We start from the raw sequence: 26,650 nt of genomic DNA, 5'->3' as shown, positions 1-26,650 counted from the left end.
TGGTTTTGATTTACATTTCTCTAATAATTAGTGATGTTAAACATCTTTTCATGTGTTTTTGGGCCATCTGTATGTCTTCTTTGGAGAATCATCTGTTCAGATCTTCTGCCCATTTTTTCATGGGTTTGTTTGTTTTTTTGGTATTGAGTGGTAGGAGGTGTTTATAAATGTTGGAGATGAATCCCTTGACAGTCGCTTCATTTGCAAATATGTTCTCCCATTCTGTGTGTTGCCTTTTCGTTTTGTTTAGGGTTTCCTCTGTTGTGCAGAAACTTTTAAGCTTAATTAAGTCACATTTGTTTATTTTTGTTTTTACTGTCATTACTCTAAGAGGTGGATCTGAGAAGACGTTGCTGTCATTTATGTCAGAGAGTGTTTGGCCTGTGTTTCCTCTAGGAGTTTTATAGTGTCCGGTCTTATATCTAGGTCTTGAATCCATTTTGAGTTTATTTTTGTGTATGGTGTTAGGGAGTGTTCTGATTTCATTCTTTTCCGTGTGGCTGTCTGGTTTTCCTAGCACCACTTACTGAACAGGCTGTCTTTTCTCCATTGTATCTTCTTGCCTCCTTTGTCAGAGATTAGTTGACTGTAGGTGCATGGGTTGAATTCTGGGCTTTCTATCTTGTTCCACTGATCTCTGTTTCTGTCTTTGTGCCAGTACCACGTGGTTTTGATGATGGTTGCTTTGTAGTATAGTCTGAAGTCCAGGAGCCTGATTCCTCCAGCTCCGTGTTTCTTTCTCAGGATGCCTGTGGCTATTCTGGGTCTTTTGTGCTTCCAAACAAACTTTAAAATATTTTGTTTGAGTTCTGTGACAAATGTCCTTGGTAATTTGATAGGGATTGCATTGAATCTGTAGTTTGCCTTGGATAGTATAGTCATTTTGATAATACTGATTCTTCCAACCCAACAGCATGGTATAGCTTTGCATCTGTTTGTGTCATCTTTGATTTCTTTCATCAGTGTCTTATCGTTTTCAGAGTACAGGTCTTCTGTCTCTTTAGGTAGGTTTATTCCCAAGTACCATATTCTTCTTGATGTGATGGTAAATGGGATTGTTTCCCTAATTTTTCTCTCTGATCTTTCATTGTTAGTATATAGAAATGCAGTCAATTTCTGTGTATTAATTTTGTATCTTATGACCTTGCCAAATTCATGGACGAGCTGTAATAGTTTTCTGGTAGCATCTTTAGGATTCTCTAGGTATAGTATCGTGTCATCTGCAAATAGTGATAGTTTTCCTTCTTCCTTTCCAATTTGGATTCTTATTTATTTATTTATTTTTTCTTCTCTGATTGCCATGGCTAGGACTTCCAAAACTATGTTGAAGAGTAGTGGATATCCTTGCCTTGTTCCTGGTCTCAGTGGGAATTCCTTCAGCTTTTCACCAATGAGAATGAAGTTTGCTGTGGGTTTGTCATATGGCCTTTATTATGTTGAGGTAGGTTCCCTCTATGCCCAATTTCGAAGGGTTTTTTTTTTTCTTCAGTTTGTTAATGTGGTGTGTCACACTGATTGATTTTTGGATATTGAAGAACCCTTGCATCCCTGGGATAAATCCCACTTGATGATGATGTACAGTCCTTTTAATGTATTGTTAGTTGAGGTTTGCTAGTATTTTGCTGAGGATTTTTGCATCTATGTTCATCAGTGAAATTGGCCTATAAATTAATTTTTTTATGGTATCTTTGTCTGGTTTTGGTATCAGGGTGATGGTGGCCTCATAGAATGAGTTTGGGGGTGTTTCTTTCTCTGCAATTTTTTGGAATAGTTTCAGAAGGCTAGGTGCTAGCTTTTTCCCCAATGTTGGATAGAATTCACTGTGAAGCCGTCTGGTCCTGGACTTTTGTTTGTTGGAAGTTGTTTTTGTTTTTTTTTTATGTTACCTACTTTTTATTAAAAGTATCTTTCATTCATGATGGTTGCTTTCTGGGTTATGTTACACATTTTAATGTTAAAGATTAAATTATTTTTTACATAAAGGTAAGTAGTGTGAATAGTTTACTCAACATGGGATCACTGATTATAGAAAGATGACATACCACATGGGTTACATGCCTTATTTAATCGAAAAAGCTAAAAAACTATCTCCCCCCAAACTACAAACAGTAGTAACGGAATTTCTAGCCACCATATTCAAAGCAGAGAGGACAATATTTCACAATTAATTTGCTGCTGCATTTGTTAACTGTTTTTCTAATATTAACAATTATAAACAGAGAAGTGCAATTAGTATTTGGAACAATCCTTATAGTGTTTCAGCATCAGGCACAAAATTTCACTTTTCCTCATACCACTGGTTCTCTTGGTTACCTGGGCTGCTGCTTCTTCAGTGAAATCATTTTTGATATTGAAGGTCTTGCGTATTTCCTCAGGAGTTTTCCCCTTGATCATGTTAGCAACAGTCTTGCATGTAACATCAAGCAAACCTTTGATGTCTAAGTAGTTTGCTGCTAGGACTAGCTGGAAAAGTGTTCCTTAGTCAACTTGCAGGAATTCTTAATCCCAAACAGGGGTGTCATCCGATCACTTTTCCTTGTTCTCATCATCCTCAGGAGGAGGATCCTTATGGTGGGTGCACCACTGAATGAGATTTTTAATACTGCTGCATTAACATTTGGTAAAGGGACTGGGTCATCATCTCCTTCATCATTTGTTCCCACATCTTCCAGTATGGCCTTGATATTCACAGCCTGGCAATTTCAACATCAACTTCAAATATCTCCCCATCAGAACTCTGCATGGTGTTAGGGCTCAAGCAGATGGCAGGCCAGAGCCTGAGAAGGGCGGTGTCCTCAAGCTTAAAAAGAGAAAGGTGAAGAACAAAGCGACTTCCTTGTTGGAAGTTTTTTAATCACAGTTTCATTACTTGTGATTTGTCATCTTTTCTCTTTCGTCTTGATTCAGTCTTGGAAGATTGTACTTTTTAAGAATTTGTCCATTTCTTCTAGGTTTTCTGTTTTATTGGCATATAGTTGCATAGTCTCTTGTGATCCTTTGTATTTCTGTGATGTCTATTGTAACTTCTCCTTTTTCTTTTCTAATTTTATTGATTTGAGTCCTTTCTCTTTTTTCTTGATAAATCTGGCTAAGGGTTTATCAATTTTGTTAATCTTTTCAAAGACCCAGCTTTTAGTTTCATCGATCTTTTCTATGGTTTTCTTTGTTTCTATTTCATTTATTTCTGCTCTGATCTTTATGATTTCTTTCCTTCTGCTAACTTTAGGTCTTGTCTCTTCTCTCTCTAGCTGCTTTAGATGTAATTAAGTTATTTATTTGAGCCTTTTCTTGTTTCCTGAGATAAGCTTGTATAGCCATAAACTTCCCTCTTAGAACTGCATTTGCTGCAGTTTTTGGAGTCTTGTCTTTTTGTTGTCCTTTGCTTCTAGATATTTTTAATTTCCTCTTTGATTTCTTCAGTGATCCATTAGTTGGTTAGTAGCATGTTGTTTAGTCTCCACGTGTTTGTGTTTTTTGCAGGTTTTTTTCTTGTTGTTTATTTCCAGTCATATAGCTTGTTGTCAGAAAAGATGCTTGATATGATTTCAATTTTCTTAAAGTTACCAAGGCTTGGTTTGTGACCCAGAATATGATCAATCCTAGAGAATGTTCTGTGTGCACTTGAGAAGATTGTGTATTCTGCTGCTTTTGGATGGAATGTCCTATAAATATCTATTATGTCCATCTAGTCTAATGCTTCATTTAGGGCCTGTTTTTCCTTGTTGATTTTTCTGTCTGGATGATCTGACCATTGCCGTAAGTGGGGTGTTAAATTCCCCCACTATTACTGTGTTACTGTCACCTCCTTTTAAGGCTGTTAGCAGTTGCCTTATATATTGAGGTGATGCTATGTTTGGTCATATATTTACAATTGTTGTATCTTCTTCTTGGATTGATCCTTTAATCATTAGGTAATGTCCTTCTTTGTCTCTTATAATATTCTTTATTTTAGGGTCTCTTTTGTCTGATATGAGTATTGCCACTCCAGCTTTCTTTTGATTCCTGTTTGCATGGAGTGTTTTCTTCCATCCTCTCACTTTCAATTTGTATGTGTCCCTAGAAGTGAAGTGGGTCTCTTGAAGACAGCATTTATATGGGTCTTGATTTTGTATTTATTCAGCCAGTTTCTGTCTTTTGGTTGGGGCATTTAGTCCATTAACACTTAAGTTAATTATTGACAATGCATGTTCATATTGCCATTTCGCTGTTTTGGATTTCTTTTTGTTGCTCTTTTTTCTTCCCCTCTTCTCTTATTCTCTCCTCTTGTGGTTTGATGACTATCTTTAGTATTGTATTTGAGTTGATTTTTCTTATTTGTATATGTATCAATTGTATATTTTTGGTTTGCAGTTGCCCTAAAGTTTTGATATAGGATCTATATATGCGAGATTGTTTTAAGTTGTTGGTCTCTTAACTGCAAGTGCATCTCCATTGTCCTGCATTTGTATCCTCCTCATGATTTCTGATTTTGGTAGCATATTTGTGTGTGGATATTTTCCTACCTTTACTGTATATATACCTTTACTGGTGAACCTTGTCATTTGTGGTATTTTTGTTTCTAGCTGTGGCATTTTCTTTTCTGCCTAGAGAAGTTGCTTTAGTATTTGTTGTAAGGCTGGTTCATTGGTACTGTATTCTCTTAGCTTTTACTTGTCTGTAAAGCTTTTGATTTCTCCTTCAAATCTGAATGAGAGCCTTGCTGGGTAAAGTAATTGTGGTTGGAGCTTTTTTCCTTTCATCACGTTAAGTATATCATGCCACTCCCTTCTGGCCTGCAGAGTTTCTGCTGAAAAATCTGCTGATAACCTTATCGGGGTTATTTGTTTCTTTTCCCTAGCTTCTTTCAATATTTTCTCTTTGTTTTTAATTTTGGTCAGTTTGCTTAATATGTATCTCAGAGTGTTCCTCCTTGAGTTTTATATGGTGCTTGTTGTGCTTCCTGGATTTGAGTCGTTGGTTCCTTTCCCATGTTAGGGAAGTTTTTGGCTATTATCTCTTTGAATATTTTTTCTGTCCCTTTCTCTCTCTTTTCTCTTTCTGGCACCCCTATAAAACGGATGTTGGTATGTTTAACGTTGTCCCAGACTTCTCTGAGTCTGTCTTCATTTCTTTTCATTGTTTTTTCTCTTTTCTGTTCTGCATCAGTGGTTTCCACTAGTCTGTCCTCAACCTTGTTTATTCGTTCTTCTGCCTCCTCTATTCTGCTGTTGGTTGCTTCCAATGAATTTTCTATTTCAGTTATTGTATTTTGTATCTCTGCTTGTTTAAATTTTATATCTTGTATTTCTTTGCTCACTGTTTGCTGTAAATTATCTTTAAAAAATTTTTTGGTCTTTTTTGTCTTTTTAGGGCTGCACCCACAGCATATGGAGGTTCCCAGGCTAGGGGTCTAATCAGAGCTACAGCAATGCCAGATCTGAGCTGCATCCGTGACCTACACCACAGCTCATGGCAATGCCAGATCCTTAACCTACTGAGTAAGGCCAGGGATCGAACCCCCAACCTCATGGTTCCTAGTCAGATTTGTTTCCGCTGCACCACGACAGGCACTCCTGTTTGCCATAAATTATCAATCTTTGCCTCCAGTTTACTTCCAGTGTCTTGTATCATCTTCAGCATCATTAATCTAGTTTTTTTCCTGGAGGCTGATAATCTCCAGATCACGTAGCTGTTTTTCTGGAGTTTTTTTCTTACTCCCTTGTCTGAGTTATAATTCTCTCCATTTTCATTTTCATAGGTTTTTGGTGTGGTCTCCTTTTTGCAGGAAATAGAGCTGTAGCCTTACTTCTGATGTCTGCCACCCTTGTGGCTGAATTTGGTAAGGGGGCTTGCTGTAGGCTTCTTTATGGGAGGGACTGGTGCCTCCCCATTGGTGGGTGGGGCTTTCTCTCTGGGTGATATTAGAGGCGGCTGTTTGCCTGGGGCAGGGTGTCTGTAGGCAGCCTGTTTACTGATGGGTGGGCTGGTTCCCACCTGAATTATTGTTTTGCCTGGGGCTTCTCAGCGCTGATGGGTGGGACCAGATTTCCCCAAAATGGCCACCTCTAGAGGAACACACATTGATGAATATTCCCAAGAGCTTTGCCTTCAATGTCCTTCCCCCACAATGAGCTACAGTCACTCTGTTTTCCCAGGAGATCCTTTATGAACTCAGTCAGTTCCAACCCATATTCCTGTGGAGTCTTTGCTTTGCTCTGGGACCCAGTGCACATGAAAGCCTGTGTGTGCCTTTCAAGAATGGGGTCTCCATTTCCCCCAGTTCCTGGAGCTCCTGTGCCCAAGCCCCACTGGCCATCAATGCCAAATGCTCTGAGGACTCTTTTCTCCCAATGCCAGATCTCCAGGTGTGGGGACCTGACATGGGGCTCAGAACTCTCATTCCTGTAGTTGAGTCTCTGTGATATAGTTACTTCCCAGTCTGTGGGCTGCCCACCTGGTGGGTATGGGGTTGCTTATATCATGTAATCACCCCTCCCGTGATGTGACCTCCTCTTTGTCTTCTGGAGTAGGATATTTTTTTGAAAGTTTTTGGTCCATTTGGTTGAAGGTTGCTCAGCATTTGGTTGTAATTTTGTTGTTTTCATGAGAGAAGGTGAGCTCCAGTCCTTCTAGTCAGCCATCTTAATCCCATCTCCTTTCCACCTCGTCTTGACAGTGGCCTCCTCATTCTTGTTAAAATACTTTGACCTTTTCCGATAAATTATTTTCAACTTGTGCATAGACCCAATTTCTAATGTTAATCATACACATAATTTGGCCTCTCTTCTACTAAAATAAGGATGCCAACATTTTGTCACTAAGTATCAAACTAATGCTGCTAAAATGGTCCTTAAACATGATCGTGAGGATTATTTAATTTTCTTCAGTAGTATAAAACTTCGCTTTGATGTGAAATAACATTGAAAATATTGTAAATCTTCATTTTATTAATTTTAAGGATAGGAAATTAAGACGGTAAGGCTTTGAATAAGTGTAGTAGTAGCAGAGGTAGCATTAGGATTTCTTTACTTGAAGTCTTATTTTCTCATTATTAATTTGCAGTGTCATTGCCAGACATACCAGGGTTTTATATACATATACATATGTGTGTGTTGTGTGTGTGTGTTTGTGTAAGTTATTTTAAGGGGAACTTGGTAAGAAACTTTTCATAGTATATAGACAGTTTGCATGATTGGTCAGTCGGTCACAGGAGAGAATGTTTCTTGTTCAGTGTTGCTTTTGCCAGTGACATGAAGGGAGCACAGGGCTGTTTACAATGAAGGAAGAAAATGTATTCAAAGAAATCACTATTTGGAGTCCTAATACTCAGAGCTGTCTGGAATTTCATCTCCAGTACTTGAAACCTGACTAAATCATACTTATAATATTTATCCAGTTTCTAATACTGGCTTATAATGCTCTTCTGCATAAGCTAGAAAGAGAAATGCTAAAATGGAAAGAGACCAAATTTTTTCAACAAATCAAAAATTTTTCCTCTTTGGCATAGGAGAATAAGAAGTTCTGTTTTAATATTTTTAAATATGTCACTTTTTATACTTTCCTGTTCTCTGAAGATATTTTCTCACTTGTGTTTTATTTCTCTAAATATAGTAAGTATTGATTATTTCCATATTTGAAGTATTTGAGACTGTTTCTGTTGTATTTGCTGGTTCTTGCTGGTATATAAGGAGGAAAAACTCATATTTCTTCATATTTCTTCTGGATCAGCAAAAATGCCTTCATGATGGAGGATTTGGGGGAGATGGTGGAGTAAGAAGCACTAGAAATCTGTCTCACCACCTAGACAACAGTGACATTGGCACACAATCTGTTTATGAATCTATTTTGGAACTCTGGAGTCTATTAAAGGCTTGCTACATCCAGAAAAGGATTGGACAATTTGGGTCAATTTGAACTTTTAGTTTGGCAGCAGCTCCTCATCTCCCATCCCCTAACCCATGGCAGGCAGCCCTGCATATATTCCTCGAGCAGCTTGTACATAGTTTGTATGGGACAGGCTGGGCAAGAAGGACCAAATATCAGGGGTCTATGTTCTGATTGCTGATTGCTGCTTCTGATCACAGATGCAGGAATCTCCTTGCATTTGTTGCAAACCCCTTTCCCTCTGGCTGAAGCAATGTCTTTAGTATTTAGAGGCCCAATGCCCTTCTCCCCCCTTCATTTTTCTCTTTTCCCTCTTTTGGGGGCCATATGTTAGGACATTCAAAAAAAACTGCATATATGGAAGAAATTGGAAAGTCACCATCCATGCATGCCCAGAGAAAGGCATGTGCTCAGAAAAGACCTGAGAAAAACCTTAAGTTTATACTGCAGGCTGATCCTTAGCATGGAGACAGTTAACAAAAATAAAAACGACAGCAAATCCAGGGGAAGAAAAAGAATCTAATTTATAAAAGAATTTAATTATCACATTGTTACACTCAAATGTCCAGTTTTCAACAAAAAAGACAAAACATACAAAAAAACAAGGAAGTATGGCCTATTCATAGTAAAGAAGTAAACCAACAAACTACCCTTGAGAAAGGGCAACTGGCACACCTACTAGACAAGGACTTTAAAACAACCATCTTAAAGATGCTCAAAGAACTAAAGGAAGATATGAAGAATGTCAAGAAAACTATGAACAAAATGTAAATATCAATAAAAAGATAGAAAACCTGCAAAGAAACCAAAAAGCAATTGCAGAGCTGAAAAGTACATTAACTAAAATGGAAATTCGTGAGAGAAATTCAAAGGTAGATTTGAACAGGCAGAAGAAAAAAACTTGAACCTGGGGAATTCCCTTTGTGACTCTGTGGTTAATGAACCTGACTAGGATCCATGAGGATGCAGGGTTGATCCCTGGGTTAAGGATCCATCACTGCCGTGAGCTGTGGTGTAGGTCACAGACATGGCTTGGATCTGGTGTTGCCGTGGCTGTGGTGTAGGCTGGTGGCTAAAGCTACAATTAGACACCTAGCCTGGAACTTCCATATGCCACAGGTGCAGCCCTAAAAAGACCACACACACACACACACACACATACACACACACACACACACACACACAAAGAACCTGAAGATATGACAAGCGAAATTATTGAATCTGAGGAGAGAAAAAAGAAAGTTTGAAGAAAAGTGAACAGAGCCTAAGGGACCTGTGGGCACCAGCATGTGGACCAACATACACATAAGCACATGAAAAGATGCTCAGTATTGCTAATGCAAATCAAAACCACAATGAGATATCACCTCATACCCATTAGGGTGGCTACTATCCCAAAAAAGGCCCTCCAACAAATTTTGACAAGGATGTGGAGAAACTAAAAGTCTAATGCACTGTTAGTGGGAATGTAAAATGGAATAGCTACGGTGGAAAACGGTAAGGCAGCTCCTTAGAAATTCAAATTAGAATTGCCATATGATCCAGGATTTCTACTTCTGGGTTGATACCCAAAAGAATTTAAAGCAGGGTCTCATATCTGTACACCCACATTCTCATTGCATTATTCATAATAGCAAAATATGGAAGCAACCCAACTGTCATTGACAGAATAATGGATAAACAAAATGAGGTATATACATACAATGGAATATTATTCAGTCTCAAAAAAGAAGGAAATTCTGACATATTCTACAACACTGGTGAATCTTGAAGACCTAAGTGGAATACATTAGTCATAAAAGGCCAAATACTGTATGATTCTACTAGGTACCTAGAGTAATCAAAATCGTAGAAACAAAAGGAGAATGGTGGTTGCCAGGGGCTGGAGTAAGGAGGGAAATGGAGAGTTCTTGTTTAATTATAGAGTTTCCAGTTTTACAAGGTAAAAAGCTTTCTGGAGATGAATGATGGTGAAGATTGAACATAGGAATCTACATCACTCTACACTTCAAAACAAGATGGCAAAATTTGTGTTACGTGTACTTAAATTTTAAAAGTCTTTTTTGACTTTACAAAAAGCTTTCAGGGCAAAAGTAGCTTTAGATGCTGGGTTTACTTCTCTGGGTTCTTGCTTCCTGATTTTGCCCACTCAATTTTTGTTAGCTCTTTAATGTTTCCTGTATTTCATCCAGCTTTTTGCTTTTATTTAGAGCCACATGTGCAGCATATGGAAGTTCCTGGGCTAGGGGTTGAATCAGAGCTACAGCTTGCGGCCTATGCCACAGCCATGGCAGCATGGGATCGGAGCTGCAGGTCTGCAACCTACGCCACAGCTTATGGCAACACAGGATCCCTGACTCACTGAGAGAGGCCATGAACCTGCATCCTCATGGATACTAGTTGGATTGACTTCTGCTACACCACAACAGGAACTCCCTATTTCATCCAGCTTTTTGAACAGTTGCAAATAGGTTGATCTGAATAACCTAGTATGGTATTATCAAAAGCAGAAGTCTCCTTATCAGTCCATTCCAGTTTTTTGTTTACTTTGTGCCTTATACTTTATTTCCTCTCATTATCCAAGGTAAGACATATTTCCAAGGTTCTGTAAATGACTACATTTATATTTAATGTCCAATACTACTTAGTTTTCTAATTAATATTTATATTAAGATCCTAGGAAAGGACCGAAAATTGGTGAAAGTGCAGACATTTCTCTCTCGGGACAAGGTAAATAGGCTTCTCAAATTATAGGTCATTTTAAGTTGGAGAGGACCTTGGAGAGTGATTCTTTTACAGATAAAGAAATTAAAGTCTGGAAAATTAAAAAGCTAGTGGCAGAACTGGAAAGTAGAATTATATCCTCTTGGTTCCTAGTCTACTCTTCTTTTCACTATTGATTTAGTAAAGGGTTGTTTCAGAAAAATTTTATTAAATTTCAAACAATTAGTATTTATTTACATGTGGATGATGAAAAGAGGGCAATGTGATAAATTTTTTTGACTGAAATTTATCCCAAATTGAGTAAAAGAGCCATGGACAAATGAATTTTGGGAATTCTTCTTGTTTGTAATAGCCTCACCCATGGCATATGGAAGTTCCCTGGCCATGGAAAACCGAGCTGCAGCTGTGACCTTTGCCAGAGCTGTGGCAACAAATTTGGTTTGGGGAATTTTTTTTTTTTTTTGCTTTTTAGGGTCACACCCATGGCATATGGAAGTTCTCAGGCTATGGGTCAAATCGGAGCTGCAACTGCCGATCTATACCACAGCCGCAGAAACAGCAAGGTGGGATCCAAGCCATGTCCATGACCTACACCACAACTCACGGCAACATTGGATACTTAACCCCCTGAGTGAAGCCAGGGATCGATCCCCACCCTCAGAGATACTAGTCGGGTTCCTTACCACTGAGCCACAATGGGAACTCCAAGTTTGGGGAATTCTTAACTAAAGGTAAGAAAGTTATTACAGTTTTTCTCAGAGCCGTATGTTACCGTGCACTGCAAATTTCCAAAAGAATGATGCAAAATTTCCCAATTTTACTTAAATATGAAGCTGTTTTTCCCCAATGTTGGTGTAGACTGCACAGAACACATTTGAGAACTGATATTTTAGCCTACCATAATGTTTTTATACAGACAGAACTTGCTTTACTCAAAAAGGGAAGTAAATTTACTAAAATTTTTCACTTTTAAAGACATCTGAATACTTTTCTAGGAATTCTAGCTAATTAGTTCTATAAGTTGATGGCTTTATGTGCATAAAATTATTTTTAAAACTCAGATTTGTCACATCAGCAAAGGACAGTTAGGTCAATATCAATAAAAGGATTCTAAAACTAGAGCTCTCTAAAAAATACACTTAATTTTTCTTTTGCCCAAAGAATACTACAGAGACATGTTTCTTTTATCATAGGTAAAATTTTCATATCTAGTGAAAAGAGAAAATTATTTTTCTAACTAACAATGGAAAGATGGATAACACCATCCATTTGGGTCTTTCAGTGCCTAACTGTACTTTGAGTGTGACACGTACTTAACCATCAGTGAAAATATCACATCATATTTTAACTTATTAAAGCATATGTTTATACTTATCATAGGCCTTTCCATAATTTTTTGTTAGAAACTGGAAAATATAATTACATTTATAATAAGAGCTTACATGGAATTTTGAAAAGTGGAAAAGTCATCAACCTGTGATCCAAAAACAAGAAATCCCAACTGGGCGTAAGCAAAGAATATTATAAAAAACATGATGGCAAATCCTACTATATCTTTCATACAGCGGGACAGAGTCGATGACAGCTGAGACATTGTCTTGTTAAAGCTTATGAATTTGAATATCTGAAAAAGAACAAAGTTAATTGAAATAGAAGAATATTAAAGATTACAATTGCTTAGCCTAAGTTAATTTCTGAGAAATCTGCTTCAATTTAAAAGAGGTGCTTAACAATAGCCAAGAGTGTTTGACGATTTGCCAGCAATCATTACAAAGTCAAATTGCTTTTAAAATTACTGTATATTTAAGGATATCTTTCTTTTCATAATTTATAGTTTAAGCTATTTTATTATATAATAAAATTTATATCTAACCTGTTATATTTGATAAAATATAAATACCTTTATCCATGCAAAGAAGATGGTTATGGCAATTATATTGTTGTAATAAATGTGCCAGTATGCAAGAAAATAGAAGTCTGAATATTTTTCAGTATTTTTTAACAGCTGTCCAAGCAAGAGAGAAATTTGTATATTACAGTACACGTTGAAGGCAATGGCCACAAAACACAACTAAATGGGAAAATAAGGAAGGTTAAATTAGAGATTATTCCTACCTCTAAATCTCCTATAGCCTATGAAGAAACACATGAAAAGGTTCATTAAAAGCTCAGTAAAAAGGGAGAGATAGACATTGGCTTCTACATAAATGAAAGCTTAATTTTTAAAAAGTTTAAGGCAGCATAGTTATCATAATAGTAAAAAAAAAAAAAAAAAGCAAAGACTTAAAAAAGTAAACTGTTGATTGCCTGGCTATCCTAACCCATTTGCCTTTTTGTGTCTTTGAGTCATAAAACACAACTATATAAAATGATTATATAGTTTTTTTTTTTTTAGGGCTGTACCCACGGCATATGGAGGGTCCCAGGCTAGGGGTCTATTGGAGCTATAGCTGCCAGCCTACGTCACAGCCACAGCAATGCCAGATCCAAGTCACCTTGGTGACCTGCACCACAGCTCACAGCAATGCCAGATTCTTAACCCACTGAGCAAGGCCAGGGATCAAACCCACAACCTCACAGTTTCTAGTTGGATTCATTTCCGCCGCACACGACAGAAACTCCCGATTATATAATTCTGACCAGGCTGTAAGAACTCCTGTTCCATATATAACTACATGATGCCTGAGAGTGTAATGTTTTTCACCATATAATGCTACCAGAATTTTTTTTTTTACAGTTCCAAAAAATTAAACTGTTTTAGAGCTCTTTAACAAATCTTTTTTAGAAGAGGATTTTAGAACCAGATTATCTTAGGTATCAGTTTTATAACTGTCATGAAAATTTTCCTTTGATTTCTCTTCCCTAAAATACTCAGTTAAACATTTAATGCTATGCCCTACGTTAACTATGATTGGATATATTATAGAGGTACACTTTCTGACTATGAGAGACTTACTCGGTTTTGATAAACAAATACATACTTACTGGATTGGCTGTAACTAAGGGCCAATAAAGAAATGACTGATCAGATTGTATAAACCAGAATGTTGTTCACTGTTCCTAAAACCAAGCTCTTATTATGTCCTACCATGCCCACACCTCTAGGTTTATTTTAGTATTTTCCAGTAATAAGAACTGGCAGTCTTTGCAGTTTCTTTCAGGGACTATCTCTGCAATCCTGGTGGCATCTTCTGTGTCCACAAGCTACCCTCTGGCTGCTCAAACCTTACCTCCTGTCTTGCCTTCAATATTCTGCCGAGGCTTGTCTTTTGCCTATTCTTTCAAAAATCAGTGCAAAGAGGACAGCGGGTCTGAGTGACATAGAAGAGTGCTTGCCCTAAAAGAATCATTACTTATGATGCAAGGAAAATACTTCTTTTTGAGTTGGGATAGGGAGACCTACTGTGCCCATTAAATCAAAATACCTTTGGAATCACCTATTCCTCCAGGTTTGTTAGTCCTTCCAAGAACAAAATCAGAAAAAAAAAAAAAAATCTGACTTCTCCCTTTTGGACACCATTAGTATGTACTATGACAGTTTATTTTATGATAGATTTTGTACAGCTTTTAAAATAAGCCCCAGATGAATAGATGATTCTCTTATTTATTTATTTATTTATTTAGTCTTTTGTCCTTCTAGGGCCGCACTCGCGGCATATGAAGGTTCCCAGGCTAGGGGTCTAATCAGAGCCATAGCCGCCAGCCTACACCAGCAACGTGGGATCTGAGCCTCGTCTGCGACCTAAACCGCAGCTCATGGCTCTCACAGCAACACCGGATCCTTAACCCACTGAGCACGGCCAGGGATCGAACCTGCAACCTCATGGTTCCTAGTTGGATTTGTTTCCACTGCGCCACGAAGGGAACTCTGATTCTCCTTTTCACACCTCCCTCATTAGTGGGTTCAGGTGTTAGTCCCTTCAACCATATACGTGAATATATACTTACCACCAAAAGTAGTAATTCTAGCCAATTCCAAATACTTTGGAAATAGGCAGATTTAAATTCTCTCATTTTTTGGATTTCCTGTGTTGTGAAGACAATAAGAAAAATACAAAATGTGATTTCACAGGAAGCAATAAAATAATCATAGTTGCTAACATATCTGAGGAGCTTCACAGAATAAAACTGCCATGAAGTAAGTATTCCTCCAGTTGCAGGGAACTCTGCCACCAATCTGTAAAATGAGATATGTGAAAGTAACTGCATTTCAAGGATTTATATTTTAGTTCCTAACTCAACTGAAATTTCTAATCAGTGATGTTTTATACTTTAATCAGTTATTTTGAACAAAATGTGTTTTCTCAGGGTTATGGGCTCAATTAAAAATTTCTAGTGGTCAACAACAACAAAAAAAGACAAAAAAAAAATTTCTAGTGGATGTACTTCTTTCTTAATGCCCCCACTTTTTTTTTTTTTTTTTTTTTGGTACTCTGAAAGTTCCAAGTGGTCAAAGACTAGTGTAAATGAGAAAGTAAGATGTGATTTTAGCTAGATATTCATTCTCTTCTGTGTTTTGATTGTTCATTCATAACTGGGATACTAGTTTATGCCCAAAAGAGAAGGAAATTGTATTCAAGAACATGCTACACTTTGAGTTCCTGCATCAGGACTCCCCCAGTATGTAATTCTTGAATATTTCAGAGGATGGAAATACACTCTCCCCCTTCAGCTTAACAGAGATACTTCTTGTTTCTGAATGTTAAGATAACATGTTACTAAAGCAGATGTTTTCTGTTTACTTTAGGCACTGGATGTTGGATACAAAGATCTATATGCAAATAGAAGTATAAAGGTTAATTCCAACACTAACTATAAAAAGATTTTGAGGTAGTTCACTGAAATTTTTAGTGTTCTCCTAGAACTGCAGATAATTAAGAATTGGCAATAATTTAAAGAACCATTATCTCAATCACAATGTCACGAAGTGATTATTCCTGCCTAAAGATATTAGCAAATCTTACATATACTGGGTTAAGGTGCTGCCAAAAAAACAAAAACAAGACCAAAACAACTAGTTAACAAATAGAAAATAGGACTTTTTTTTCCAACTTGCATATAGCAGGCATGCAATATTAGATTAAGTGAAGTGAAAGAAACAGTATTTTGATCTCAAGTGTAGGTGAGTAAACAAAAGGTGAAAAAGGGTGTACATTCATTTAGTTTACCATATAGGTGTACAAAAGGAAGATAAGTGGATAAGGTCTTAGTGTACAAACAACTGCTGATTAGATATACTACCAGCTAAGAGTTTCAAAATCTGCTAAAGTTTCTTTAAAAAAAGAACACTTTAAAAGGTAAAACAGAAGAGTTCCTTTGTGGCTCAGGGGGTTGTCAATGCTGTGGTTCGGGTTACTGCAGTGGCATGGGTTCAACTGTGGTTGGGGAACTTTCACATGCTACAGGAGTGGCCAAAAAAGAAAAAAAGTAACACTGAATATTATTATAAAACTTAGAAGCAGAAAATATGGATTTGATCTAGTATTACAAGGAGTTCTTCATATGACTTTAAGCCAGTTATACCAATGTTTCTATTTTTATTTATAATGTAGAAGTGATTTGCATTCTTTACTTTATCCCTACCAGGGCTATTGGGAAGCGTGATTAATGTTGGTAAGAACGTGATTCCCTGAAAGAAAAGAAAGGATAGAATGTCCACTGGCTGCTGAAGGTAATACATTTGTTTTCATTTTTACAAATTTTAAAGGCTGTGGTTACGTTTCGCCATCACTGTTGCACAAAGGCAGAATTCCCTAATCAGAGTAAACTCCAATTCCATATTCCATTCAGAGTGAAAATGTAAGACTCATGAGAGAAAAGTGGCTCACTGAGACTTAGTGGACCCTGTTGTTGCCCTGTCTAGCGGTCATTATCCCATTCCTCCTTTCTAATAGAATCCTAACTATATCAGGCATCCATCTATTCCCAGATCATCTAGAGGAAACCAACTCAATCCCCAGGCAGATTCAATCAGTCTATTTCCCTTGCCAGTGTTTGTCCCTTAACCCAGGCCTCAGCCACATACCATGGGCCAGATTAGGAAGATGACCTATGGTAATCAGATCTATGGAAAGAATTTTTTCTCTTTCATCGGTTCTCTCTCCTCCTTCTCAGGAGAGGATGTCTCATCCTTCTCTTGACTCTAACAGGTTAGCCCAGCCATGTCCTTCTCGCGCAATAGCAGAAGTACAAGAAAGTAAGTACATTTCAAGCTTCTGCTTGTATCATATCTGCTGACATACCACTGACCAAAGCAAGTCACGTGGTTGAGCCCAGTCATAAGATCTGGGGCAGGGCACCCTACCCTGGGTGACAGTGCACTGCAAGTTTACATGGCAAAGGTGTAAAGAGTTGGGGCCTTTTTTGCAAATCACCACAGGCTCTAATCATTTCTAGGGTGCTGGCTACTGCTATATATCGTTTGAAACAAACTGTTTATTTGTGAAACAAAAATTAATAACTTAATAAAGAAGCTCATTCTGAAAGGAAATCAACAGAATTGAATGATCTGATATAAAGGAAGAAATCATTAGGGCTAAATGTTAGAACTGTCCAGCTATAAAATAACAAGAAATAATACTATACATTCTTAAGTAATATAAAACTAACATATTATATGTAATTCTCCAGTTCTGGAATATATCTTGAAATGGTGAAATAATGAATATGACGTTGCTTTTTCTCCTCTCATTATTGGCAGAACTGCATTATATTTATTTTGGAGCTTATCATTTTCATCTCAATACAAACATACACAAACTGGAAACTCTAATGAGGGCTCTTTAAATTCAGTATACTAATAAGATGTTTTGAATCACTCACCTGATAATGCAAAACAGATTTACATTAGCATTGTATAATGAAAAATCAATAAAAATAACTCTAGTGCTTCTTGTGATCCAGCTGTTCAGTCGAAGGTTAATGAACTTGCTTCGGGTTTCAGATTTTGATTTTGATAAAGTGAAAATATATCCCCCATTTCGGTATATACCAACAAATCCCCAGTGCCAAGGGGAGCTCCTATTAGGAGTGGAATACTTCCATCTGTTAGATATAAAAAGAATAAAGAAGAGATGAGAAAGCCTGACTGAGAAGTATCTAAGAATTTAAGCTAAGCTTTGTTTTAAAAGTAGTAGTTTTTTTTTTAAAGCAGTACTAAGTTCATAAGTATTGTAATTTTGAAGCAAGACAATGACTTAAGGATTAAGCTAAAAGGATTAAGATTTAATATATTTCCATTTTTTAGTGCTTATTGTGGGCAACACACTGGACTATATGCTTTGAGAAAAAAATTTTAAATCCATCTCCTGCCTCAGGGAACTTGAAATCTAGAAAATAATGATGGATTTTTTTTCCCTAACATGTTGTCTCTGTTGTTTTATGAAATTTTGAGTCTTTGAGTAGGACAGGAATAGGAAGCGACTTTATTCAGAAATACCTGAGTATGGGAAAAAGGTGCTTCACAGTCTGCCTTCTAAAGTCCATATGCCATTTATAAATCCTGCATAAAAACTGTTACATTGTCTATATTATTATGTAAATACCTTATTTTAATAAAAGTACACAAAGTAAAATCTCTATAAACTAAATTTTATTTCCATTCTACTTTTAACTTAGTTATGGGATAACAAAGATAAAGTCTTGACCCTTCATTTCAGTCCCTATTCAGTCTCCAAAAATAGATCTGAACAGTTATCCAAAGATGCTCTGCTTAAACTTACTTTTCCATTACAAAACTATGCTTGTTTTCAGCATTAAAAAAAAAGTGATATCACTAAGAAAAAATACTCTTGTTTAATGAAAATGCTGTAGTTGTATTTTTGAGTGTTTTCACATGATTATTAAACTAAAACAAAAACATCTGTTAAAACAACCCTCTCCTACTTCCAATTTTTTAAACTTTTTTTATTTTTTTTTGATTTTTATTTACTTATTTATTTTTGGTTTTTAGGGTCGCACCAGCAGCATACAGAGGTTCCCAGGCTAGGGGTTGAATTGGAGCTGCAGCTGCCGGCCTATACCACAGCTAGGATTCGCTAGGATTAGAAGCCACAACAACACCAGATCCAAGCCTGGTCTGCAACCTACACCATAGCTCAGAGCAACACCAGATCCTTAACCCACTGAGCGAGGCCAGGGATCGAACCCACCCATCATGGTTCCTAGTCAGATTCATTTCCGCTGTGCCATGATGGGAACTCCTTAAACTATTTTCAATTAATGAATGTTACATTTTAGAAAGACAAACGCAAATCAATTCTTTTTTTTTTTTGTCTTTTTAGGGCCGCACCCACAGCATATGGAAGTTCCCAGGTTAGGGGTCAAATTGGAGCTGCAGCTGCTGGCCTACACAACAGCCAAAGCAACGTGGGATCTGAACCATGTCTGCAACCTACACCACAGCTCATGGCTCTCACAGCAACACCGGATCCTTAACCCACTGAGCGAGGCCAGGGATTGAACCCAAATCCTCATGGATACTAGCTGGATTTGTTACCACAGAGCCACGATGGGAACTCCCCACAAATTGATTCCTATTTTGGTTGCTAAGAAATGACACATATTGTAATTCCAAATGTATAATTTTTTTTTTTTTGGTCTTTTTAGGGATGTACCCTAAAAAGGAGGGTGGGTGGAGGTTCCCAGGCCAGGGGTCTAATCGGAGCTATAGTTGCTGGCCTACACCACAGCCACAGCAAAGCCAGATCCGAGCCGTGTCTGCAACCTTCACCACAGCTCACAGCAATGCCAGATCCTTGACCCACTGAGAGAGGCCAGGGATCGAACCCACCACCTCATAGTTCCTAGTTGGATTTGTTTCTGCTGTGCCACTATGGGAACTCCCCAAATCTATAATGTTAATTTTGGTATTTAAATTGTTTGTAGTTATCATGAAAATTTGGAATATTAGAATAGAATACCTAACAGATTAGTCTTGAGATCAAATTAAAATGTGTAGTTAAATAACTGACTTTTAGGCCTTTGTAAATATTTGCATTGCTTTGACAAATATCAAATTTTTAAAGACATGCTCTTTGTCTCTGTGATTTTCATTGGATCTTAAAAGCAATGATACCAGCAGTGATACCTTAAGGGGAGGTAGTGTCAGTGGCTTTGGGCTTTTACATTTTCCATATAAAGTATAGACATGAGTCTGTAGTAGCATTAGCCTCAACCACTTTGAGAATGTGGCCATAATATCTTTGGCAGGCATCATCAGATGCAGCGTCTGTGAAGCATAACTGCCCCCTTTAAATACTGGCAACAATAGAAGATATCACTGAAGTATGAGTGAGAAAGCAGCAGACACACTGAAGACACTCCCTATGGATCCTAAGAAGCATTTGGGATGTGTTTGAGAGCATCTTGCTAGAACCAGAAAAGCTGCCTGAGTATTGTTAAAGCAAAAATGGGCGCTTTTCCCTGTGTCCAATATAACTTGGCACTTCATACGCCACAGTCAGAAAACAAACAAACAAAAAAACCACTTTACATCCTTTGGTAAACAAACAAGAAACCAGGTTTAGTCTTCTTTTTCTAAACACTTTTTTTTTTTTTCTTTTTTAGGGCTGCGCTCACGGCCTATGTGAGTTCCCAGGCTAGGGGTTGGACCAGAGCTACAGCTGTCAGCCTACACCACAGCCACAGCAATGCAGTATCTGTGTAGCATCTGTGATCTACACCACAGCTCACAGCAATGCTGGATCCCTGACCCACTGAGCAAGGCCAGGGATTGAACCTGCATCCTCATGGATATTAGATTCATTTCTACTGTGCCACAATGGGAATTCCAACACTGTCTTCCTTTGATACCATTATTGAGTCCCCTCAGCTGTCAGCCCCCTGTGGATATTATTTGGAAAATAGATATATTTTTACAATTATTTGAAGATACAATGGTAAGCTGCTAGAAAAAGTTAAATGTAATTTTACACTACTTACTCAGAGTCAGATTTAAGGCCAAAATCAGACAGATCTTCATTTTTAGAAGTATATTTGTCATAACATTCATTCATCAAGGACTGAAAGGATGAATAGACCTTGCATGTGTTGTTTCGGACTTTCAGTTGACGGACTCTGGGGACTCCTAAAAGTATGTTCTCATAGTAGATGCGACTGGTGTTCTTTAAATCATACAAATCGTTGCTATTGTACCATGAGTCCCAGTACAGACCTTCCAGAAACGGTCCTTCCATAAACTTCATATAGAAAAGGTAGATGTTATTGGAAAAATATTTTCATGTCAACTTATAACAGAATCTACACTCATGCTGTTATCCATAAGAGGGTAAAAGTTAATGATGTTGAGGATGAGTATAAAATTATTAACCAAGTCACCATTAATGGTAATGATGATGTTGAAGATGGTTAACATTTACTGGGTACTTAATATGTACTGCTCTAAGCACAAGTATTAACTCACCCAGTTCCATAACCCTTCTCGGAGAGGTATACTGAAAACTCTCCCCAATACGTGAGCATCAGGACTGGGCATAGCCATAATTCATGAGTTCACCTCAAAATTATGTGTCCCCCTCTTTCCCCTCCAACTCTGGCAGTAGTGACTGCTTCTGGCTCTGTCCCATCTGCTCCTTCTAAGAGATCCCAAGCCCAGGGTTCACTTTTTCTTTCCTGCCTTTGCCTTATTTGCCACTGGCCATGTACATACCTCAAGATGGCACAATGAAAAAGAAGCAGGTGAGCTCTTCTTGTCTTAGGGAAGGTTTCCTATCATTCATTCCTATTTCCCCTGGCCTAAACCAGTTGTTCTAATCGTTTGCCTCACCTCACACTTCTCTCACTCTCAGGAAATGACACTGTCTCCTTGATAAGTTTCAAATTCCTACCATGGCATTCATGATTATACCTCTGTCCAACTGCCAGTTCAGGCTTTCCCACCTCATCTTCTATATGCCTGTAATGCCAAACCTAACTCCATATGATGAAGTACTTGGAGTACATATATTTATTCTTCCTAGAATGTCCTTCTGTTATTCATCCTTTACAAGTCAACTGAATTGTGATCACCTCTGGAAAGCTTTCCCTACCTCTTCCATGTATGTCCTAATGTTCGGGATTTGGGATACCTCAAACTGCTGTTCCCTTAACTGTTCTTTCCTCATAATGTGATCATTTTGTTAAGTGTAACAGAAAAAAATAAGTCTGTTAAAGCTAAAGGAGTGACACTCTTCTGCAGTTAAAAACACGAAAAGTTTGTGTATGTACTCTTTATTATAAAGTGTACATTCACACACAGTTCAGGGATATATACCAAAATCACATTTATTTCAATATATGGGTAATTTAAATAATTTTTTTCTATCTTGCTTTTTAGGGCCACACCTGCAGCTTATGGAAGTTCCCATGTTAGCGGATGAATCGAAGCTGTAGCTGCCAACCTATTGCATAGCCACAGCAATGTGGGATCTGAGCCACATCTGTGACCTATACCACAGCTCATGGCAAAGCTGGATCCTTATCCCACTGAGTGAGGCCAGGGATTGAACCCGCAGCCTATGGATTCTAGTTGGGTTCGTTAACTACTGAGCTACAAAGGGCATTTCCAAGGAATTTTTAATAGTAATTTTCACTATATACAATTTTATTTATTTTTATTTTTTATTATTTTTATTATTATTATTTTTTTTTAGCTTTTTAGGCCTGCACCCAAGGCATATGGAGGTTCCCAGGCTAGGGGTTGAATGGAACTACAGCTGCCAGCCTACACCACAGCAACAGCAATGCGGGATCCGAGCTGTGTCTGTGCCCTACACTACAGTTCATGGCAATGCCGGATCCTTAATCCACTGAGCAAGGCCAGGGATCGAACCCGCAACCTCATGGTTCCTGGTCGGATTCGTTAACCACTGCGCCATGACGGGAACTCCCAATTTTATTTATTTTTTTAAAGTAGTTTATTTTTCCGTCATGTCTGTGGCATGCAGAAGTTCCTGGGTCAGGGACTGAACCCGCACCACTTTAGCAATCCAAGCCACTGTTGGATCCTTAACCTGCTGCACCACAAGATACTTTTTTTAGCTGTATCATTTTTTTTAGTTGAAAGAACTCTATTACACGGAAATCACAGGTTCTCAAAAAACACGAGTTGATTGATTTTAATAGTTAAAGAAATGACATTTATTTTTACTCATTCCTTCAATATGTATCAAGTGCCTACTCTGTGTGCCAAGTGTTATTTATGCAATACCTAAAGTTAGTTCATCCACAGTCACATAATACCTTACCTTCCAAAAGTCAGTTATACTGCGAATAGACCTAAAGTTGGTTCTTTCTTCACCAGGCACAGATGTGTCCAAAAATAGAGATGCCATAACCTTGTTTAAGTAATACATATGTGGGTTTACCATTCCAAAAGTCACTAAGGAGAAAAATTTGTTTAAAAACTCACTGTTAAAAAAAAATAAAAACTCAGTGTTTATCAGGATTAAAAATGAAATTTGTTCCCAATTTTGTTTAGACAATTCAATTTTTTTTTTTTTTTTTTTTTTTTTTTTTTTTTTTTTTTTTTGCTTTTTAGGGCCGCACCTGCAGCATATGGAGGTTCCCAGGTGAGGGGTTGAAATCAGAGCTGTACCTGCCAGTCTACACCACAGCTACAGCAGCGCCAGATCCAAGCCGTGTCTGTGACCTGCACCACAGCTCATGGCAATGCCGTATCCTTAACTAACTGATCGAGGCCAGGGGTTGAATCTGCAACCTCATGGTTCCTAGTCAGATTCGTTTCTGCTGCGCCACAATGGGAACTCCAATTTTATTTTTTCTAATTATAAAACTAATAATAAAAAACTAAAATAGAATGATACAAAACAGGAAGAAATTTCCTGTAGTCCCACTGCTAGAGCATGGCATATATTCTTTAGATTTTTCTACATGCATACAAACTTATAAAGAAAACAACTATTTTTACCAAAATTAGATATTTATTGTTCTGCGAGTTGGATTTTTTCCCCCAATATTGGGAGTAGGCAACATAATATGGTGGGTAGTTAAAGGCTATGAACTTTAAAAATCAAACAGATAATGATTTGAGTCCCGCTGTAGGGATAATACCTCCTACTTCGTAGTTTTGTTATGAGAAGTGAGATAATTCATGTGGAACATTTAAAACTTTGTTTTGGCACATGATAAGACTAAAAAGAACACTGACCAGTATCCTTTCTCACTCTTTCAAATGGAATGGGTGGGTGGGTTTTAGAGCAGGGTAGAGACTAAATATGTCTTTATTTTTTTGCTAGAAGCCCTTTATTTTTAGAAATAAAACATCATTCCATAGCATACATGAGCCTATACTAATGTTCTGTTCTTTAATGTTGCATATTATTTCACTGTATATACCAAAATATTAACAAATTCTGTTGGAGATTTAATTGTACCTTATTATAAAAGTTGTTTTTAAAAATAATCCCTGAATAATGGGATGATGGCTGATTTTAAAAATATTTTTCCATTTTCAAGTGCTCTATAATAATCATTTAAAAACTAATCTATTTTTTTTTAATTTTAATTTTTTGTCATTTTGCCATTTCTTGGGCTGCTCCCGTGGTGTATGGAGGTTCCCAGGCTAGGGGTTGATTGGAGCTGTAGCCACCAGCCTACGCCAGAGCCACAGCAACTCGGGATCCAAGCCACGTTTGCAACCTACACTACAGCTCACGGCAATGCTGGATCCTTAGCCCACTGAGCAAGGCCAGGGTCCGAACCCACAACCTCATGTTTCCTAGTCGGATTCCGTTAACCTTATGCGCCCACTGACGAACTACCAAGCCAGACGTAACTAGCAAGGGTCCGAACCCACAACCTCATGTTTCCTAGTCGGATTCGTTAACCACTGCGCCACGACGGGAACTCCCCTAAAAACTAATCTATCTTAATTAATTAATGTATTTTTTTACTTTTCAGGGCCAAACCCATGGCATATGAAGTCCCCAGGCTAGGGGTTGCACTGGGGCTTCAGCTGCTGTCCTACGCCACAGCAACACGGGATCCGAGCTGCAATTTGCAACCCATACCACAGCTCTTGGCAAAGCCCAATCCTTAACCCACTGAGTAAGGCCAGGAATTGAACTGGCATCCTCATGGATACTAGTTGGGTTCATTATTGCTGAGCCACAATGGGAACTCCAGTCTATCTTAATTTATAACATTGGCTATAGCTATCATTTTAATCAAGATCTAATTCAAGCTCCCCCTTACGTATTATTGATTAATACTGATATGCAATTGGTTAATTGATACACAATGGCCAATAAGTATGCTATAGCAACATGAGATGTTTGGCCATTGAGTTTACATCTACCATATGCTGTCGGCTGTAAAGACAAAAGTATCTTTAATACTGATTAAGTCAATACTATTGACTCATAGATAGGAGGAATGCAAGTTGAGGTGTTTTCCTGATCCTCCCTAAAGATTTGCATGCCTTCTGTAACTCAGAACTAGGATATTTTACAATTAATTTTGCAACAGGCTAGGGAAAAGAACAAAGCAGACACCAAGGCTAACTTCTTTGGCCTCATTTGTAGCTTTTTTTTTTTTTTTTTTTTGGTCTTTTTAGGGCTGCACCTGCAGCACATGGGGGTTCCCAGGCTAGGGGTCGAATTGGAGCTACAGCTGCTGACCTACGCCACAGCCACAGCAACAGAGGATCTGAGCTGCGTCTGTGACCTACACCACAACTCACAGCAATGCCGGATCCTTAACCCACTGAGCAAGGCCTGGGATCAAACCTGAAACCTCATGGTTCCTAGTCGGATTTGTTTCCGCTGTGCCACAACGGGAACTCCCTGCAGTTTGACCTATGAAACTAAAGCTAAGCTAATGTATCTGTACTTCACTAAAAGAAATCAAGACTTGGCAATTCAAGGGAATAATTATATTCAAGATATAACTGCCAACAGAAAGAAATAATTAATTCAATCAGCGTTGACTAAGAAAGCTTTTTATTACATCTGTGACCTAAAGTCTTGCCCCTTAAGAAATGGAAATAGTGTCTATCAAAATGAATTTAACATAATGTCTAAAACGTGTCTCTATTTTTTGAGATGTTTCAGTATCTGAAAGCTTATAGTTTTATAAAATCCCTGTTTTATTTTTCATCTGCACATAAGTTTAGCTCAAACAGCATCTTCATCTATAATCTGTGTACTTACATATACATAAGTTTATTAAAAAAATTAAGTAGAGTAACAACTCCTGAAGTGTGGTTCTAATTTCTACGTCCTTTCTGTACTGCAGCTTAGGTTTCGGAGTTCCTGTGAGATATAAATAAAAAATATTCCTTACTTTATAATGTACGTAAATAACAGGGATGGAAAAACATAGGCACTTTTAGATGTTTACACTATGTGAAGAAAAGCTCCAATGGCTTCTGGTTGTTTGTTCTCACTTTTCTGAGGGAGGCATAATTACTAATACTTTCCCATAGTGATAGCGGCCAGTCATTTTATGACGCTATATAACACGATGTCTGCTCACCACTCTTGTTTTAAATTGAAAAAGCAAACACAACTCCCTCATTTGTCCCTGATCGGTTTCTCCACCCAACACTGCTTCTTGGGACGGGTGGCTCCTGCTGGAGGTGGAACAAAAGGACTCAGCCTGGGGTCCTGCCAAGGCCACGACTCCCTAGATCAACAAAGGTCTTCCAAGGCCAGGCTAGCGAAGGTCATGGCACAGCAAGGGGCGCGATGTCCCCTCAGCGACTCAGTTTTCCTGTCTGTGAAATGGGACCACAGTCCCTCTCCCCTTCTCAAGGGGAGGCTGGGACCGCTAACCGTTCTGGAGGTCCTATCTCTCGCATGAATACATATGAGGCTACATAGTTCCTTGGAATACCTGGAATATTTGTTAATACCGGATCCGCCCTGCCCCACCCGCTCCCCGGGAGTACCCCTCACCGCCTAGGTGCCACCGGGACGCCTCGGCCATGGCGAACTGGACAACAACGCCCGTTCCCCGTCCCAGGCCGGCCGCGTCTGCGCGGTCGTCTCGCGGCTCGCGCGCGCCCCTGGCCCACGCGCCTGCGCGAGCCCCGCAGCTCCGC

The 26,650-nt window shown here is 38.2% G+C and overlaps 2 protein-coding genes across 2 annotated transcripts in view; both read right to left on the bottom strand.

Moving 5' to 3' along the window:
- Positions 1-26,615, bottom strand: part of PKD2L2 (polycystin 2 like 2, transient receptor potential cation channel) — a 35,958-nt gene extending 9,343 nt beyond the window's left edge. Inside the window, exons 1-8 of the mRNA XM_021084834.1 lie at positions 26,505-26,615; positions 25,758-25,859; positions 22,833-22,966; positions 20,530-20,786; positions 17,410-17,631; positions 14,536-14,764; positions 12,488-12,658; positions 12,030-12,211 (exon numbers count right to left, since the gene is read on the bottom strand). Coding sequence (XP_020940493.1) covers positions 12,030-12,211; positions 12,488-12,658; positions 14,536-14,764; positions 17,410-17,631; positions 20,530-20,786; positions 22,833-22,966; positions 25,758-25,859; positions 26,505-26,535 — 1,328 coding nt within the window. The 5' untranslated portion in view covers positions 26,536-26,615. The remainder of the gene's footprint in view (positions 1-12,029; positions 12,212-12,487; positions 12,659-14,535; positions 14,765-17,409; positions 17,632-20,529; positions 20,787-22,832; positions 22,967-25,757; positions 25,860-26,504) is intronic.
- LOC100520183 (S-phase kinase-associated protein 1) lies at positions 2,264-2,758 on the bottom strand. Its single transcript, XM_013995150.2, is given in 4 exon segments — positions 2,264-2,310; positions 2,313-2,594; positions 2,597-2,698; positions 2,701-2,758. Coding segments are annotated over 4 exon segments (459 nt in total). The 5' UTR covers positions 2,744-2,758; the 3' UTR covers positions 2,264-2,278.

This window comes from Sus scrofa, chromosome 2, assembly GCF_000003025.6.
Source record: "Sus scrofa isolate TJ Tabasco breed Duroc chromosome 2, Sscrofa11.1, whole genome shotgun sequence".
In the NCBI taxonomy this organism is placed as follows: Eukaryota; Metazoa; Chordata; class Mammalia; order Artiodactyla; family Suidae; genus Sus; species Sus scrofa.
This window is presented reverse-complemented; position numbering and strand designations above follow the sequence as displayed.